At 39.2% G+C, this 14,501-nt stretch overlaps 1 protein-coding gene across 1 annotated transcript in view; it reads left to right on the top strand.

The window, feature by feature from the left end:
* Positions 1 to 14,501, top strand: part of LOC116721429 (chloride channel protein 2-like) — a 52,374-nt gene that overhangs the window by 28,888 nt on the left and 8,985 nt on the right. The window contains 17 exon segments of the mRNA XM_032565142.1: positions 266 to 399; positions 580 to 660; positions 2,201 to 2,224; positions 2,675 to 2,753; positions 6,551 to 6,676; positions 6,887 to 6,971; positions 7,304 to 7,405; positions 8,599 to 8,683; positions 9,593 to 9,640; positions 9,642 to 9,749; positions 9,997 to 10,066; positions 10,150 to 10,254; positions 10,603 to 10,816; positions 10,945 to 11,078; positions 12,086 to 12,330; positions 12,704 to 12,815; positions 13,283 to 13,329. Of these exon segments, the coding sequence (XP_032421033.1) occupies positions 266 to 399; positions 580 to 660; positions 2,201 to 2,224; positions 2,675 to 2,753; positions 6,551 to 6,676; positions 6,887 to 6,971; positions 7,304 to 7,405; positions 8,599 to 8,683; positions 9,593 to 9,640; positions 9,642 to 9,749; positions 9,997 to 10,066; positions 10,150 to 10,254; positions 10,603 to 10,816; positions 10,945 to 11,078; positions 12,086 to 12,330; positions 12,704 to 12,815; positions 13,283 to 13,329 (1,799 nt within the window).

The raw sequence follows: 14,501 nt of genomic DNA, 5'->3' as shown, positions 1-14,501 counted from the left end.
CTGAAGTGCACAGTGAGGGCTCCAAGGACATGTCCTGCGAGTCACTACAGGCAGGACAGTCATAAAATGTACCGCTGATGAGATGTGCATACACAAAACTGTATGAATATCAATCAGCTCCCCTCCCTCCCATTCCCGTGCTCTTCATTTCTTCATCTTATCCCTCCTCTCTGTAATTGCTTTCTTTCAACTCATATTTTCTCTGCACTCCATCATCCCACCTGGCATTTCTTTCTCTCTTTCTCTTTCTCTCTTCCCACCTCAGGTTCAGGCATTCCTGAGATGAAAACAATACTAAGAGGAGTTGTTCTCAAGGAGTATCTGACTTTTAAGACCTTTGTGGCTAAAGTCATCGGTCTGACCTGCGCTCTGGGAAGCGGAATGCCTCTGGGGAAAGAGGTAGAGGACCCTTTTCTTCGTCACTCCACATAGCAGCATGTCATTCTGAGTAGGGTTTGTTTGTCTAAAGGGCTTTTAATGATTTTCCCGCAGGAGGTAAATGCATCATTCCGCTCTCACAGTTGCATTGCTTTCATTAGTATCTTGTTTGGTGACATTTGTCTTCACCCTCCCTCACAGGGACCCTTCGTTCACGTGGCCAGTCTATGTGCTGCTCTCCTAAGCAAATTCATGGCGGCAGTTTTCGGAGGGATTTACATGGTGAGCACTACAGACATTTTACATTGTAAATTTAAAAAAAAAAAACTAAAACTTTATTCACTTTCTTAGTGAGGAAAATAAAGATAGCACAGTTGGAGATGCTCTCTGGATTATCAATTCTGTGGGTAATGTTTAACAAGTGTTCTGTTATGCATCAAGAAATGTTATTTCACAACATTACAGGTGCCACACGTATTGTCACCCAATGTACTTAATCCCTTTAAAACAGATGTAAATTGGTCAGTTTTTTTGCACTTTTTTTTTTAAGTGGAACTAGATGAACAGAAATTTTAGTCAAGTCAAGTTATTTATATAGCATAGTAGCATAGCTGACCAGGGTTTTACATAGTAAAAGTTCAACAATTAAACAATAAAAACTATCAAATTAGCCAATAAATGCAGCAAAACAAACATCCAGATGTCCTGCTTAGGTAGAGTTAAAACTTAATGAAAAGAAATGTGTTTTAATTTGGATTGACACTTGCTTAAAAGCTGTTTTTAAAAGGAACACTTCACCTCAGATACAAGCTTCATATAATTAATTGAATAAAAATATATGTTGACGGAAGCATCATGCTGTGGGGTTACCTTTCTTCAGGTGGAAACAGATTTTTTTGTGAAGGTGGATGAAGTCAAACAAACATGTTATTCTTGACTTTGTAATTTTTGAAAATTATTTTTCTCCTTTCAGATGTGATTTATTTTTTTCAGTTGAACCATAGAAAGCTTGATTCAATTTACAAAAGCATGCCATTTCAAGAGGTAACTGGAGACTATTTACATGTTTTTGCAGAAAATTACGTTAAATTAATGGTTATTAGATCAGGTAAAAAGCATCCCGAAGTCAAATTTGAATTGATGCGTGGTTGATATGGAAAGTCCCACAGCAGATGGCATTATTTTAGGTATGAAGCGATCCAAACTGAAAATTATAAAACAGCAAAGGAAGAGAAATGACCAATATCCAGGAAACTGATTTATTTGATCAATAAAACTTTAAATTTGGGATTTCATGTCACAGACGCAGAGCCCTTCAGTTAGCATAGAAAAACAGGATAATTCAGATTTTTCTCAGCAGATAAAGAAAAACAAACCTGCAGGTCATATTTCTTTTTAACAAAAAAATAAATGTTTTGTTTATGACAGAAGAAAAGAAACAGAAACTATTGATACTTCTATATGATACTTCTTCGACCTTCTGCCATTCCCCAGGACACACTCTCACCTCCATGCACATGAAAGCTCAACCGGGACCTCAGTCTTTTTTCTGCACTGGATCCTTGGCTGGGATTCTCCTCGCTGCACACAGCCTTGACAGTATGGAGGAAGATACACAGCTGAGATGCCCAAAGGGGAAAAAGAAAAAAAAAAAACAGACAACGCAGTTATAAAAGATTCAGATTGTTTCAGCTACAGTATTCCACATCAGTCAGGGAAATGTTGAATGAACAATAAGCCTGCTGACGTACATTCACTCCTTGTTTGATTTAGTGAATAAGAAAGTCACATCTGCACCTTTGTTTTGTTCGTACTGCTGAAGGAAGAGCCCTTTGAGGGAAGCAAGGTATGAACACACAAGTCAAACAGTTTCTCCGTTTCCGATTCCGTCAACATCGATGGTCCATGTTGTCCGTTTCAGAAACTGGGGCAAATTGATGTCTTCCCATTCGTTTTTGCTGTGTGTGATTCTGTCCAGTGATCAGTCTCAGAGAGGCGTCATCAATATGTGTCGCCTTTACTTTGGTCCAAACATTTCATAATGCCATTTTTAAAACTCAATTCTGTGTTTTCAATGGACCTCCTGTACACCTACACTTCTAGAAACAACTCAAAATGAGCAGATTTCAGAAGTTTGACACTTGATACTTTTGAGTGTTTTGTGTTTCTTGAGTTAAATTTTACTGTTTTGTGGCATTTGCATGCACGCATGCACTGACTTGGATCTGCAGGTTTGAATGTCTTGAATGCGTTGCTCTGTTTGTTTTTGTATATGTGCATATCTTTCTTTAATCAGAATGAGCTGAGGAACACGGAGATGCTGTCGGCTGCCTGTGCTGTGGGTGTTGGCTGCTGTTTTGCTGCACCTATTGGAGGTAAGACTCAGCCGCTGTGGCCTCTGACTGAACTTGATCCAGGAATGGTAGTTAATTGCAAAAGCTAATTGGATGAAGAGACTGTTTTGCCCTTTTAGTTGTAGGAGTTGTAAGCTAGGCCAGCATATTGTTGTAATTCTTTTAGTCAGTGCAGAATCCTATATCTCCACAACTATCAGCCTGACTGCCATGCAAGCTTACATGTATATTTATGTTTCCCATTGTTCCTTGTGGGACATCCCATGTCAACTCAACCAGGAGTTCCATCTGTCCATCCATTCATCCGTCCATCCATTTTCCTCCCCTCATCCGAGGTTTGGTCTTGGTGGCAACAGGCTAAGCAGGGTGTTCCCGACGTCCTTCCCTCCTGAGAGGCTTTCCAGCTCCTCCCGGCGTTCCAAGCTCCGGTGACACATGTAACCACTCCAGCGATGACTGACTACTCTGCAAGCTATCAGTCTGCCCAGAAAAGCTGCAAAGAAAATCTATTATTTACGTACTGAGCCCCCTCAGAGCTCCTCCTGGATATCTGAGTGTAGAATGCCAGGTGTTTAGTCACTCTACAAGGAAATTCAATTTAGCTATTGTGTTTTAATCTCATTTTATGGGTCGCATTGAAAAAAGCTCAATATGACAGACAGAATGGTTCTGTTTGGACCTCCAGCTCCCAGCTAACAGTGAACTACAATACCTGCAAACTTTTTAGACTCAACAACAGCCCAGAGATCCCAGGGTACCTCAACCCTCTGGCTTGCTGATGCTCTCCTCTCCACACTGAAGAGTGCACTTAGATTTTCAGGTGCTTACTCTCCTCCAGGCCACAATATAAAGCCCAGTTCAGAAGGAGACAAAAGAACTGCAAACAAATGGGAGTCAGCAAGGAATGTATGCCTATAAAAACCAGTTAGTTAGTTAGTTAGTTAGTTAGTTAGTTAGTTAGTTAGTTAGTTAGTTAGTTAGTTAGTTAGTTAGTTAGTTAGTTAGTTAGTTAGTTAGTTAGTTAGTTAGTTAGTAAGGAAAAGACTGGAGTATTTTTTACGTGATTTATTATATCATATTATATTATAGAGATACAGACAGAGATGCTTGAAGTTGAATTTGTAGATGTTACTGCAATGGTCTAGACACAGCTGTTTCAAAATTTGTTCTTTTTTTTATGTGTTTCTACTTGTGTGTGTAAGGCTGTGTGCGGGTGGGTGGGTGGGTGTGTGTGCGGGCGTGGGGGTGTGTGTGTGCGTGTGTGTGTGTGGGGGTGTGTGTGTGTGTGCGTGTGGGTGTGTGTGTGTGTGTGTTGAAAACAATATATATGTTTATTTTACACTTTGCACAAAAATATACACAAATTACACTTGAAAAAAGCATTATTTTGAAAGAAATAGAAACAAGTAATTTTAACCAATTATGATGCCTTCATAAAGCATTTTTAATGCATTTACATAATCTTACATAAATATTTTAAAGTAAAAATCGGAATGTGTTTTTTTTTTGTCATCATACTAGTCAGCAGATTAGCTTAAAAATATACTGTAAATATGTATAGAAAGTTTTCAAAGGAAAAGTGAAAAACTAAAAAAGCTAACAATGTAACCTCTGAAGTTGTTTTATTTTATTTCCGTATTACTTCAGAAAGTTTGAAATAAAATCAAACGCTATTTCCCGCTTTTTCTAGTCATTGTAAAGGCTTCTTTGAAAGAAAAATATTCAACTTCTAAAGAGTTTATCCAAAACAAAAATGGTCTGAAGTTGTATGGGTCCTTGCAGAAAGTTGTTTCACATTTCATCCATGCTCAGATTATAGGGTGTTCTGGTTTAAGTAAAGAATCAAAAGAAATATGTTTGAAGCTAAATGTCCATTATAGTTTGAGCTGCAGTGTGCGTGCGGGGGCGTGCGCGCCTGTGTGTGTGGACAATCATCTTACCAGTGTGTCCCTGTGTTTTCTGTCCTGTGTGGACACATCCACACAATAACTGCAGGGATAAACTTCAACATCCCTGCAAAGTGTGAACTGGACTGACTGGGTGCAGACAATTCACAGATGGGTTGCACATCTGGTTTTCCGTCTGTAGAATTTTGAAAGGATCAAATTTTACACAGAAGGTCCTGATTTCCTATTTCTGACTGGTTGAAAATTTTTGATTCTTAGTCGACTAAATCCACATTAAAGCCTAAATAGCTCTAAAGTGGATTTTGTTTCAAAGTGTCATGAGCTTGTTTACTTCGTTAGACATGTTGACGAAAGCTATAAAAAGGTAAATGGTGAAAGACAAAGTGGTAAGATCAACATTTCAACCAGAAAAGGACATGATGAGTAAAAACATCACAGCAACATAAAAGTCAGTTTAGAGATTTATCAGCTGGGTCATTTGTTATGTTTTTATTTGTTGATGGACCTTGAACTTTCTTCTTACTTCTAGGTCAAAATGCACACTTCGCCCACTCTTTGATTAATGTCAAGACTTTCTAAACTTGAAAAATCTGGTGGATAAAATGTTAAAGTGATGAATCATGTTTGGTTTCAGCAGCTGCTCTTCTTTCGACGGAGTGTTTTCAGAAACAGATGGACTCGCCCACTCAGGGAAATGTTTGAACTTTGATTTTTTTCTAAGCCACGACAGAAGTTCAGGAGCCGTCCTCTGACATCATTTCTAAAACTGATTTTAAATATTGGAAATTACTTTATCTGGCTACGGTCTCTTTTGATTTATTTAAATTAATATAATGCTTATTTATCTTGAGATACGTAAAACTGCACGATCAATTGAAATAACACTTTTTTTGTCAGCATGTTCCCTTACCACAAAGCTGAATTATTTTAATCAAAACCTCTTGATAGCTGTTTTGTTAGAGCTGATGGTTCCAGACAGAGAAAGACAGACGGGGCTTGTTGGGTTTTTTTGGGACATGATTGACGCGTTGTCTCAGTTCATTTACAGATCTGAAATAAATTCACAGTGACATCAGAACAGTTTGTACCGTATAACTACTGGGAGATTTACAGCATTTATCTAATAACCAGTTAGAATTTAAACAACCTGAAATTGGTTGTTTATTGTTTGGTAATTGATTAGATAGACAAATGTTTTGTTGTATTGGCTGAATGAACAGCTAAGGAATAAGAAAATGTAAATACTTGCACCACATGATTGAAACATTTTGGATTCATGAGGGTGATTTGTCAAGCTGTAGTGCCTTGCGAAAGTATTTGTAACACTTGTACCTTCTCACTTTTAATTGCTTTCTTTAATCTACTGACTTCAATTTTATTGGTGTTTTATGTATGAACAAAAATGTTTTATCAGTTACTAGAGTAATGCCCTTTTTCTGAAATTGTTGGTGTCTGCAACCCCTCTCTAGTATCATTCTCATTGTTATTTTGCACAAAAAAATTAATAATTTGAGTAAAAAATAAAATGATCAGGATGATGATTTGAGAAGTGATAGGGAAAGGACAGTTTTAAAAATTGTACACAATTATATTCAGCCTTCCCCATGTCAACACTTTGTAGAACCAAATTATGCAGCAGTTCAGTTCAAATGCACGTCATACTTTTCCTAATTTTTATTTATTTTATTTTTTTTAAAAAGAAGCCTTATTTTACTCTGACTTCCAAACTATATATTTACTATCCTTGTGTTTTTTATCACATAAAACCCCAATAGAAAAAAAATAAAGGTTTGTAGTTTTAACATGGCAAAATTTAATATCTGTAGGAGTTTGAATACTTTTGCAAGGCCCTGTAGTCATTTCTCTGTGCTAAAATGTGCGATTTTCTCAGTGTATATTTGTGCGTTGCAGGCGTGCTGTTCAGTATCGAAGTCACGTCAACGTTTTTTGCAGTCAGGAACTACTGGAGGGGCTTCTTTGCTGCCACCTTCAGTGCTTTCGTATTCAGATTGCTGACTGTCTCGAACCAGGAGGAAGGTACAAGAGACTTAAGTATTACTTTGCTTACAAATGTCTGAATATTTGTAGTGACTTCACCTGTGCCGTAGAGCAGATATGTTGCACAAACAATGGCTTTTATATGCATTTTGTCATTCAGTCATCTTAATACAAAAGTCAAGCTGACAGATTGTCATTCATGGCTGCATGCTGTCTGCAGTAGAGTGAGAACAATCTTCTTTTCCCCAGAGACCATCACTGCTCTCTTTAAGACACGCTTCCGTCTGGATTTCCCTTTCGACCTTCAGGAGCTGCCGGCGTTCGCCATCCTCGGGTGGGTGTGTTTCTCGGGAGTGACTCTGCATTAAACAGTATGCAGTTTCAGAGAATATTTTGAATTTTATCGAGCTTTGCTCTCCTACAGAGGCCATTGTGCGGCTTAGAATTTGAAGGTTGATTTTTATTCAAGGAATGTGGCATAAAAGAAACTTTGAGAATAATGGATCTGGATCAGCCTGTACCACTTTAGTTGGAAGCTAAAATGTTCCTAAAATCAGGAAATTGGAATAATGTCCTCCCGTGAGAGAGTATCCAACAATAATTGACTTAACTGAAGTCTGTGGTTGTTTCTGCTTTAGGAAACCAGTCATGTCTTTCTGTTTGCAGCATTGCTTGTGGGTTTGGGGGAGCTCTGTTTGTGTACCTGAATCGACACATTGTGGAGTGCATGAGGAAGCAAAAGACCATTAACAAGTTCCTGCTGAGGAAGTGAGTATCGGATGTATCTGGTCCTGGTTTCTTTACTTTATGAGCACCAATTAGGCACAATATGCTGCTGCTGAAGGGGCTATTAGTACTTCTCTGTCACAAATCCTTGAAGGAGAACATCAGGAGGTGGATCAAGTACAAAGACAAAGCAGACAGCAGTTACATCCTAAAACCAATGACGACACACACATTGTCTTTGAAAAACAGACAGACTGAAAAGATTACCTTTAGTCAAAATGGCAAAAATTCACAAAAGATATGTTTATATGTTTCAATGCTCATAGGTCAAACTTAAGGACCTGGAGGCCAAATATGACTCATCATAGCTTTTTATGTGTCCCTTTTAGAGGGACACACAGGAACCTTCAAAACAACAGTAATGTCCTTAAATATTATTTTATCTATCACATAAAATTAGTTTTTGTCTGTACACTGCCTAAATTACATCAGTATGAAAAGATGTTCAACATTATTTGATTTTAAGAAGTACTCATTGAATGCAGACAGCTGTTTATTAATATTTTAATGTTTTGCCAATTGAGTTTTATCAATACATTTTGCCACAACTGGCCCTTTGAGGACATTCATGACCTTGATATGGCCCAAAATGGCAATGAGTTTGACAACTCTGTTTTAATGTAAGTAATGTAATAAGATTGCTTTAATGTAATAGGATTATATGACTCAATATATATGGGTACATAAACCAGTAGAGTGTTGCTCAGGAGTCTTCCCCTCCCATGTTTTATAAAAGTAACTCAAACCAGGCTTAGACATACTTCAAAGAAATCAAACACCTAAAGAAAGAACAACAAGATATAAATAAGCAGAACTAAAATAGAGTTAGAAAACAATAAGCCTGAAACTATAAAAGAATAAATCACCCTAAGCACAATGTGTTGTGTTAATCGTTGTTTTCTGAAATGCCACATTACTGTTGTTTTTTCGTACCTTTCCACCCTCTGACCGTAAGCCCCCAGGCCCTTTTTCACTTATGTTTACCATCCTCCTCCTCCTCCTCACACTGTGTGTCACGGTGATGGCGTTGTTCTGGAGAAAAGTAGGTGTGTGAATTAGGCTAGTTCGACAAGTGTCATCGTCAAAAGTCATACACAGAGCGGTGAATCAACTGCTTACACACGGCGTGAAGAGCGCCCCCATTAATGACCCCACAGTCCGTCTCTTCCTGTCAGGCGGCTGGTGTACCCCGCCCTCGTCACCCTGCTGGTGTCCACGCTCACGTTTCCTCCTGGCTTCGGGCAGTTCATGGCTGGACAGGTGAGAAAATGCGTTTACACCATTCTGACAGGAGGAAAGCGCGTCTTGTTTGTTGTGAGATAATTGATGGACATTTTAAATGAAGTGAGAGTTGGTGTCAAGCTGAGTTCCCTCGCTTAATAAGCTGTTTAGCAGCTGATATGTTTGCCCAGATGGTAGATGTTTCAAAAATATTTTTGTTGACACGTACACTTTTCCTGAGCTCTTGATGTGCCATTGGGTCTAAAAGGTATTTTTGTTCAATAAAACCAACATGTAGAACTCTAGTTTTCTTACACTTGTAATCATATATACTGCATAAAAAGACAAGTAACTCTTTTTTTGTCCCTCACTAATGTTAACTTTTTCTGTCTTAGATCAGTTAGGATGAATAAAATATTTGTATTTAAGAATTAGATGTTTTTCAGAGGTTTACACATTTTTTCAGTGTTTGGAAACATCTGGAACTTGTACCCTAGGAATACAGTAGCTTGTTGGCATCTTAACTTATTTATTGTGTTCATCTCAGGATGTCACACAAAGAAGCTGTGTGTTCAATTTTTAAGTAATAAAACAAAACATTTTTTTTTAAATTCCTTTTTATTATCTGTCCTTTAAGCAAATAGAAATTATTTAGTTAAACTTATCAGAAAGGGACAAAGAAGGAAAGAGAGAAAGAAAAAAGAAAGGAAGCAAACAAAGAATAAAAGAAAGGATGAAAGGAAAGAAAGTTAAGTTTTGTGTTCAGAAAGTTGTCCTTGCTTATTGAAACGTTGTTCTTGTTTAAACACAAAATTGCAAAAAAAAAAAAAAAAAAAACAGCAATTGAAAAAAAGTTTTTAGAAATGTTCGCAGGCGCCACATGTATGTTGCAGTGAGGGTTTGTTTCTGTCACACTCTGACCTGACAGACAGTTTTCCTGTTTGTCAGTTGACGCAGCACGAGTCTCTGGTTGCTCTGTTCGACAACCGCACCTGGTGTCCGCCAGGGTGTAGCTGAGGAGTTTGACTACATCAGCCACCATCATGCCTGGAAACACCCCCAGGTCAACATCTTCATCACGCTCATCCTCTTCATCGTCATGAAGGTGAACACTGACTACTTTTGCCTGCTTCCATCATATAACTTTGGGCCCTCAACATGAATCCCTCTGTAGATTCATGTAATTGAATAGGCATATTTTCATGAAGTCACAAAGTTTGCATAGCACGATATTTGTCTTCCTCTGTAACTACTGACCATATCTGGTCACAAGGAATTCACAGCAAACTATAGCCTAAAACTCTGCTCTGAATAATTTTATTTTTTCACCCAAGCGTTTCTCTGTATTTCAGTTCTGGATGTCTGCTGTTGCCACCACCATGCCAGTCCCGTGTGGAGCCTTCATGCCCGTCTTTCTTATTGGTGAATGAACAGTCAGCATCCTTCCTTTTTTCCAGGGAGCTCTTTGGGATGAAAGGCATTCTGTGTGTGTTGTTGACTGACAGGTGCAGCATTTGGCAGATTAGTTGGTGAAGTCATGGCAACCATGTTTCCTGATGGCATCCACGGAGATGTGTATCCTATAGTTCCCGGTGGTTATGCTGTTGTTGGTGAGTTGCTATGAATCAGCTTTTATACTCCTCCTAGGTCCTTCTACTTTGGATTTTATACTCATTCTATGTAGCTTAGGTGACTTTATTTGCTGTGGCCTTAACCTTCAGCACATTTTAATCACTTTGCAGGGAGCAAATGCTACATAGCAAAACATCAAAACAAGATTAGTGCAATGATTACTGTTAGAATCCCCCCCAAAAAACAGTAAAATTTTGAATGACAAAAATAACACATAAAAATAGCTTTAAATGAGAATTGTTCAAAGAGTAATAAAAGCCTGTTTTTCATGTAACTGAAGATTTAAGAAGGCAAATATTTATCTGCTTTTCCTTTTCTCTGTGCAGGGGCTGCAGCGCTCTCTGGTGCGGTCACTCACACTGTTTCCACAGCGGTCATTGTGTTTGAGCTGACCGGTCAGATCTCCCATATCTTGCCTGTGATGATCGCAGTCATCCTGGCCAACGCCGTGGCACAAGCGCTCCAACCGTCCCTCTACGACTCCATCATTCGCATCAAGAAGCTCCCATATCTACCAGAGCTGGGGATGGGACATCACGAGTGAGTTTGGTCTTTTTCTTTTCTTTTTTTTTGCTCTCATCTAAAGTGATTATTTGTTTCGACTTCATTTATATTTTTGACCTCTCTCTTTCCATCACCAAACTAGTAACGTCTCTTCCATCGTTTAGGAAGTATAACATCCGTGTAGAGGATATCATGGTCCGAGATGTTCGCTTCATCACCTTGAATTCTTCATACAGAGACCTGCAGGAGATGCTGCTGACTGGGCATCTAAAAACCCTCGCCCTGGTTGAATGTAGAGGTTTGTTTTCATTGTTTATTTTTTTATTGTTGTTTTTTCTTGTTTGGAACACTGGGGGGCTCAGCCAGGGACGGGGTCTTTAGATTTTGTTAGAACATTTGTATCGTTCTCAGGTTAAGAGGGAAATTTCTATTATAAATTTGGACAGCATCAGAGGTATTTTCCTTTCTGATGATCTTTTTTATTATTAGTTGTTATAAATACACCCTAAGCATTTTGAACTCAGACTTTCTAATTTGTTTCTTTTGAACTTCTTCACTTATCCATGTCATTTCTTCTTTCCTTACCTCCTCCAGATCAATTTTTTTCTTTTTTCCGTTCTGTTCACAAATAGATTGACTATGAAATTACAATATACAGTATAACCCATTGTATGTTTTGTTTATTCTCCAAATGCTGCTGAAAATAAATTTAGAGGGTGTTTTTTTTCTCCTTTTTCCACAGCTTTTTCTAGTTCTAGTAAATGCACATTGTGTTTTTCCGTTATCCTTTTTACATTAGAGCATATTAAAAATGGTCTGATCTCTGTCAGATTTTAAATTGCTTTAAATGACTATAGACATAATTTTAAATCGCTTAATTTATTTGTAAACATATGCTTTGAAAAGCTTGTTGCAGAACTGTGTCAAGTCCAGCGAGGATGACAGTTCCTCCTGTTTGCCGAAGCTGAGCTTGTAGATAAAGCAACATGACCTTCCTGCTGCTGCAGCAGCCACAGACAGCTTTCTGTCCTCCAGCCTGACCTGAACCTGAACCCTGAACCCTTTTAACATTTGCTGCACCATTGAGCGACTGCTTGGTGCCGACAATTATTAGCTCGGTGTGTGGTCTCCTGTCTCACTCACTCCTTCTGTCCCTGCAAAAGAAATATCTGTAATGCCAGGTAATAGGAAGTAGATGCACAAAAACAGAGAAAGAATTGCATTTTATGAGCCAGTACGGAAGGATTTCACTTTTTCCTGGTGATTTAATGCATGACGGATTGAACTGGTCTTCATCTCCCTCAGACTCCATGATCCTGCTGGGCTCCATAGAGCGACTGCAGCTCCAGTCCCTCCTGTCTCTTCAGCTGAGCCGCCAGCGGAGGCTCGAGTACCTTCGTCAGCTGGCCCAGGACAACGGTGCTCACGATCCCCTGCCCAGTCTGACCTCTGACAGCACCCCCAGCTCCCCTTGCGCCCACGTTCACCTCAACTCTCCCACCAACACCAGTGCTCGCCAAGTTGTCCGCTTCCTGGTGAGCACCCAGCAGGTGTGAGGCGTCGGGGGGCGCCGGGGCAGGGTTGGGATGAACTCAGGCTTGGGGTGGGATGCAGCAGTAGACTAGAAGTAGATCAGAAACAGCATGAGTGAAGCACAGAGCAGTAGGTAAAGGCACAGCTGCAGCTTTTGGATGTTTTATTTTTATATTTTTTTTGTGGTGGTAAGTGTTTTGAAAAATATACAAATGTGAAAAATTAAAACCTTTCTATTAACATCTCTCTTTTGTGTCTCTGTTGTCTGTGCCTTTACCCGTGCTGTCCTGTTTGTTTCTGTGCATGTGCTTGGCCGATCTGTGTGCGTTTGTGAATTTGTGTGCATGTATCTGTGTCCGGTCTCTCCCTGTTAATGTGTTGTCCATGCAGATCTCCACAGAGGAGTCTTCTTCCTTCAGCCCGGTGGCTTCCAATGCTCAACTTCCTCTGAAATCTGCCTTGAAAACCGTGTCGGCCATCAGTGACGCAGAGACGCCAAACAGTAAGTGACTTAAACAAGAAACAAGAACTGGAACATGTAATTTTATGCCTGGCAAAAGTATTGACACTTTTTAGACGTTTAACAGTTTATCATATTATATGCACAAATGTTTGTTATGTTTATTGTATTTATGTGTTGACCTAACCTTAGCTGTAAATGGAGCAAAAGGTGGTTGATAAAAGTTTTGACTCGGGTAAATGCATTCATGCTTTTCAGAATTTTACTCATAAGAAAAACTTGAAATCCTTGAATCCTTTGCCTTCCTCTTCAAAGTTATGTGCCACTTTGTGTTATTCTGTCTCATATCTCAAACATACGTTTCAGTTTGTGGTTGTAATGTGACAAAATGTGAAGACGTTTAAGGGCTATGAACACTTTTCAAGGCACTGTTTAACATTTTTAAGTCTCAAAAGCAGATTTAATAAAATCTGTTCTAATTTTTTATTTATTTTTTTTTTCCCCGTCAGGCTCACAGACCCTCTCCTGTGCGGATCCAGACAACGAGCTGCTGGAGGTGAGAAAAACCGAGTTTACTTAGGTGTGAGCTTTCTGTGGAAGGACGAGTGTGACATGTGCTGTGTGGGAGGATGCGCTCTCTCTGAGTCCATGGCTTGTTGCTGTCCTGTTGCTGTCGGATAGGACTCACCCAAAGGCACCAGAGCTTTGCAGTGTGATGTCATTCAGTTCTCGTTGTGCACAGCTCCTTCCCCAGTTGGTGACTGCACAGCGCTCTCACTGCCAGTCTTCCGATATCCCACATTTCACTTCACTTTAGTTAGAGTTCAGCCAGAGGTGGAGCCATTCGTCGAGGCAACTATCGGTCTGTCTTTGACTTCTTCGCACATAAACACAGCATAATTTGACAATGAACAGCTTGGAAAAACCCAGAAGTTAATCTGACGACATTTACTCAGCAGGGTAAAAAAAAATGCTCTCTACATTGTTCTAAGAGAAACAGACCCAAAGCATCACAAGGACACGAGACGCTTTTCAATATGGGCATCCTTTGTTTGACACCACACCTTGTGAGCTTGTTGCAGAAAAATTTAATCTTAGATCATTCTGACCAAAGCATACAGGCCCAGTTGAATTCCTTGTAGCACTAAAAGCATTATTATCTCCACATGGTTTTGTGACGGTAGATATTTTTTCTTGGGCTGCCTCAGCAAACAACTGATTACCATGGAGATAAAATCTAAAACCTTTTCCGACTCCAACTTCTCTTTGCTATGACTTTCTAACAGTAAGGTTGTTTTTTTTTAACCTCACTCACCAGCCTCCTCGTTCCATGGAGACAAGATCACCTTGGGTCCTTATCCACCTGAGTGGACAATAGCTAAGAAAAATGGGCTTGTGCTTCATGCTCATAAATTTATTCCAGGGACACCGAAAGTCACGAAGTAATTACTAGAAGTTTATACAAACTCTGATCAACCTATAAAACTAAAGTAAAAATGGCAAAATTACTCCTATGACATTAATTTTAGATGAACTGTTGGAGTTGACAATAATTGTGCCACTAATAATGCTTTAAAAAAAACTTATTTCTTAAAGTGGGATTTCTTTCCCCCATCTGACTAAGATCTACTGAAATAAAGGTTGGAAACTGAAATTGAGAGGAAGCCACTGCAACTGCAGTGAGGTGTTTATTTTTGTGAAGGTAGTGCATCAGTAAAAGCATCTTTA

This window comes from Xiphophorus hellerii, chromosome 6, assembly GCF_003331165.1.
Source record: "Xiphophorus hellerii strain 12219 chromosome 6, Xiphophorus_hellerii-4.1, whole genome shotgun sequence".
Classification (NCBI taxonomy): Eukaryota; Metazoa; Chordata; class Actinopteri; order Cyprinodontiformes; family Poeciliidae; genus Xiphophorus; species Xiphophorus hellerii.
This window is presented reverse-complemented; position numbering and strand designations above follow the sequence as displayed.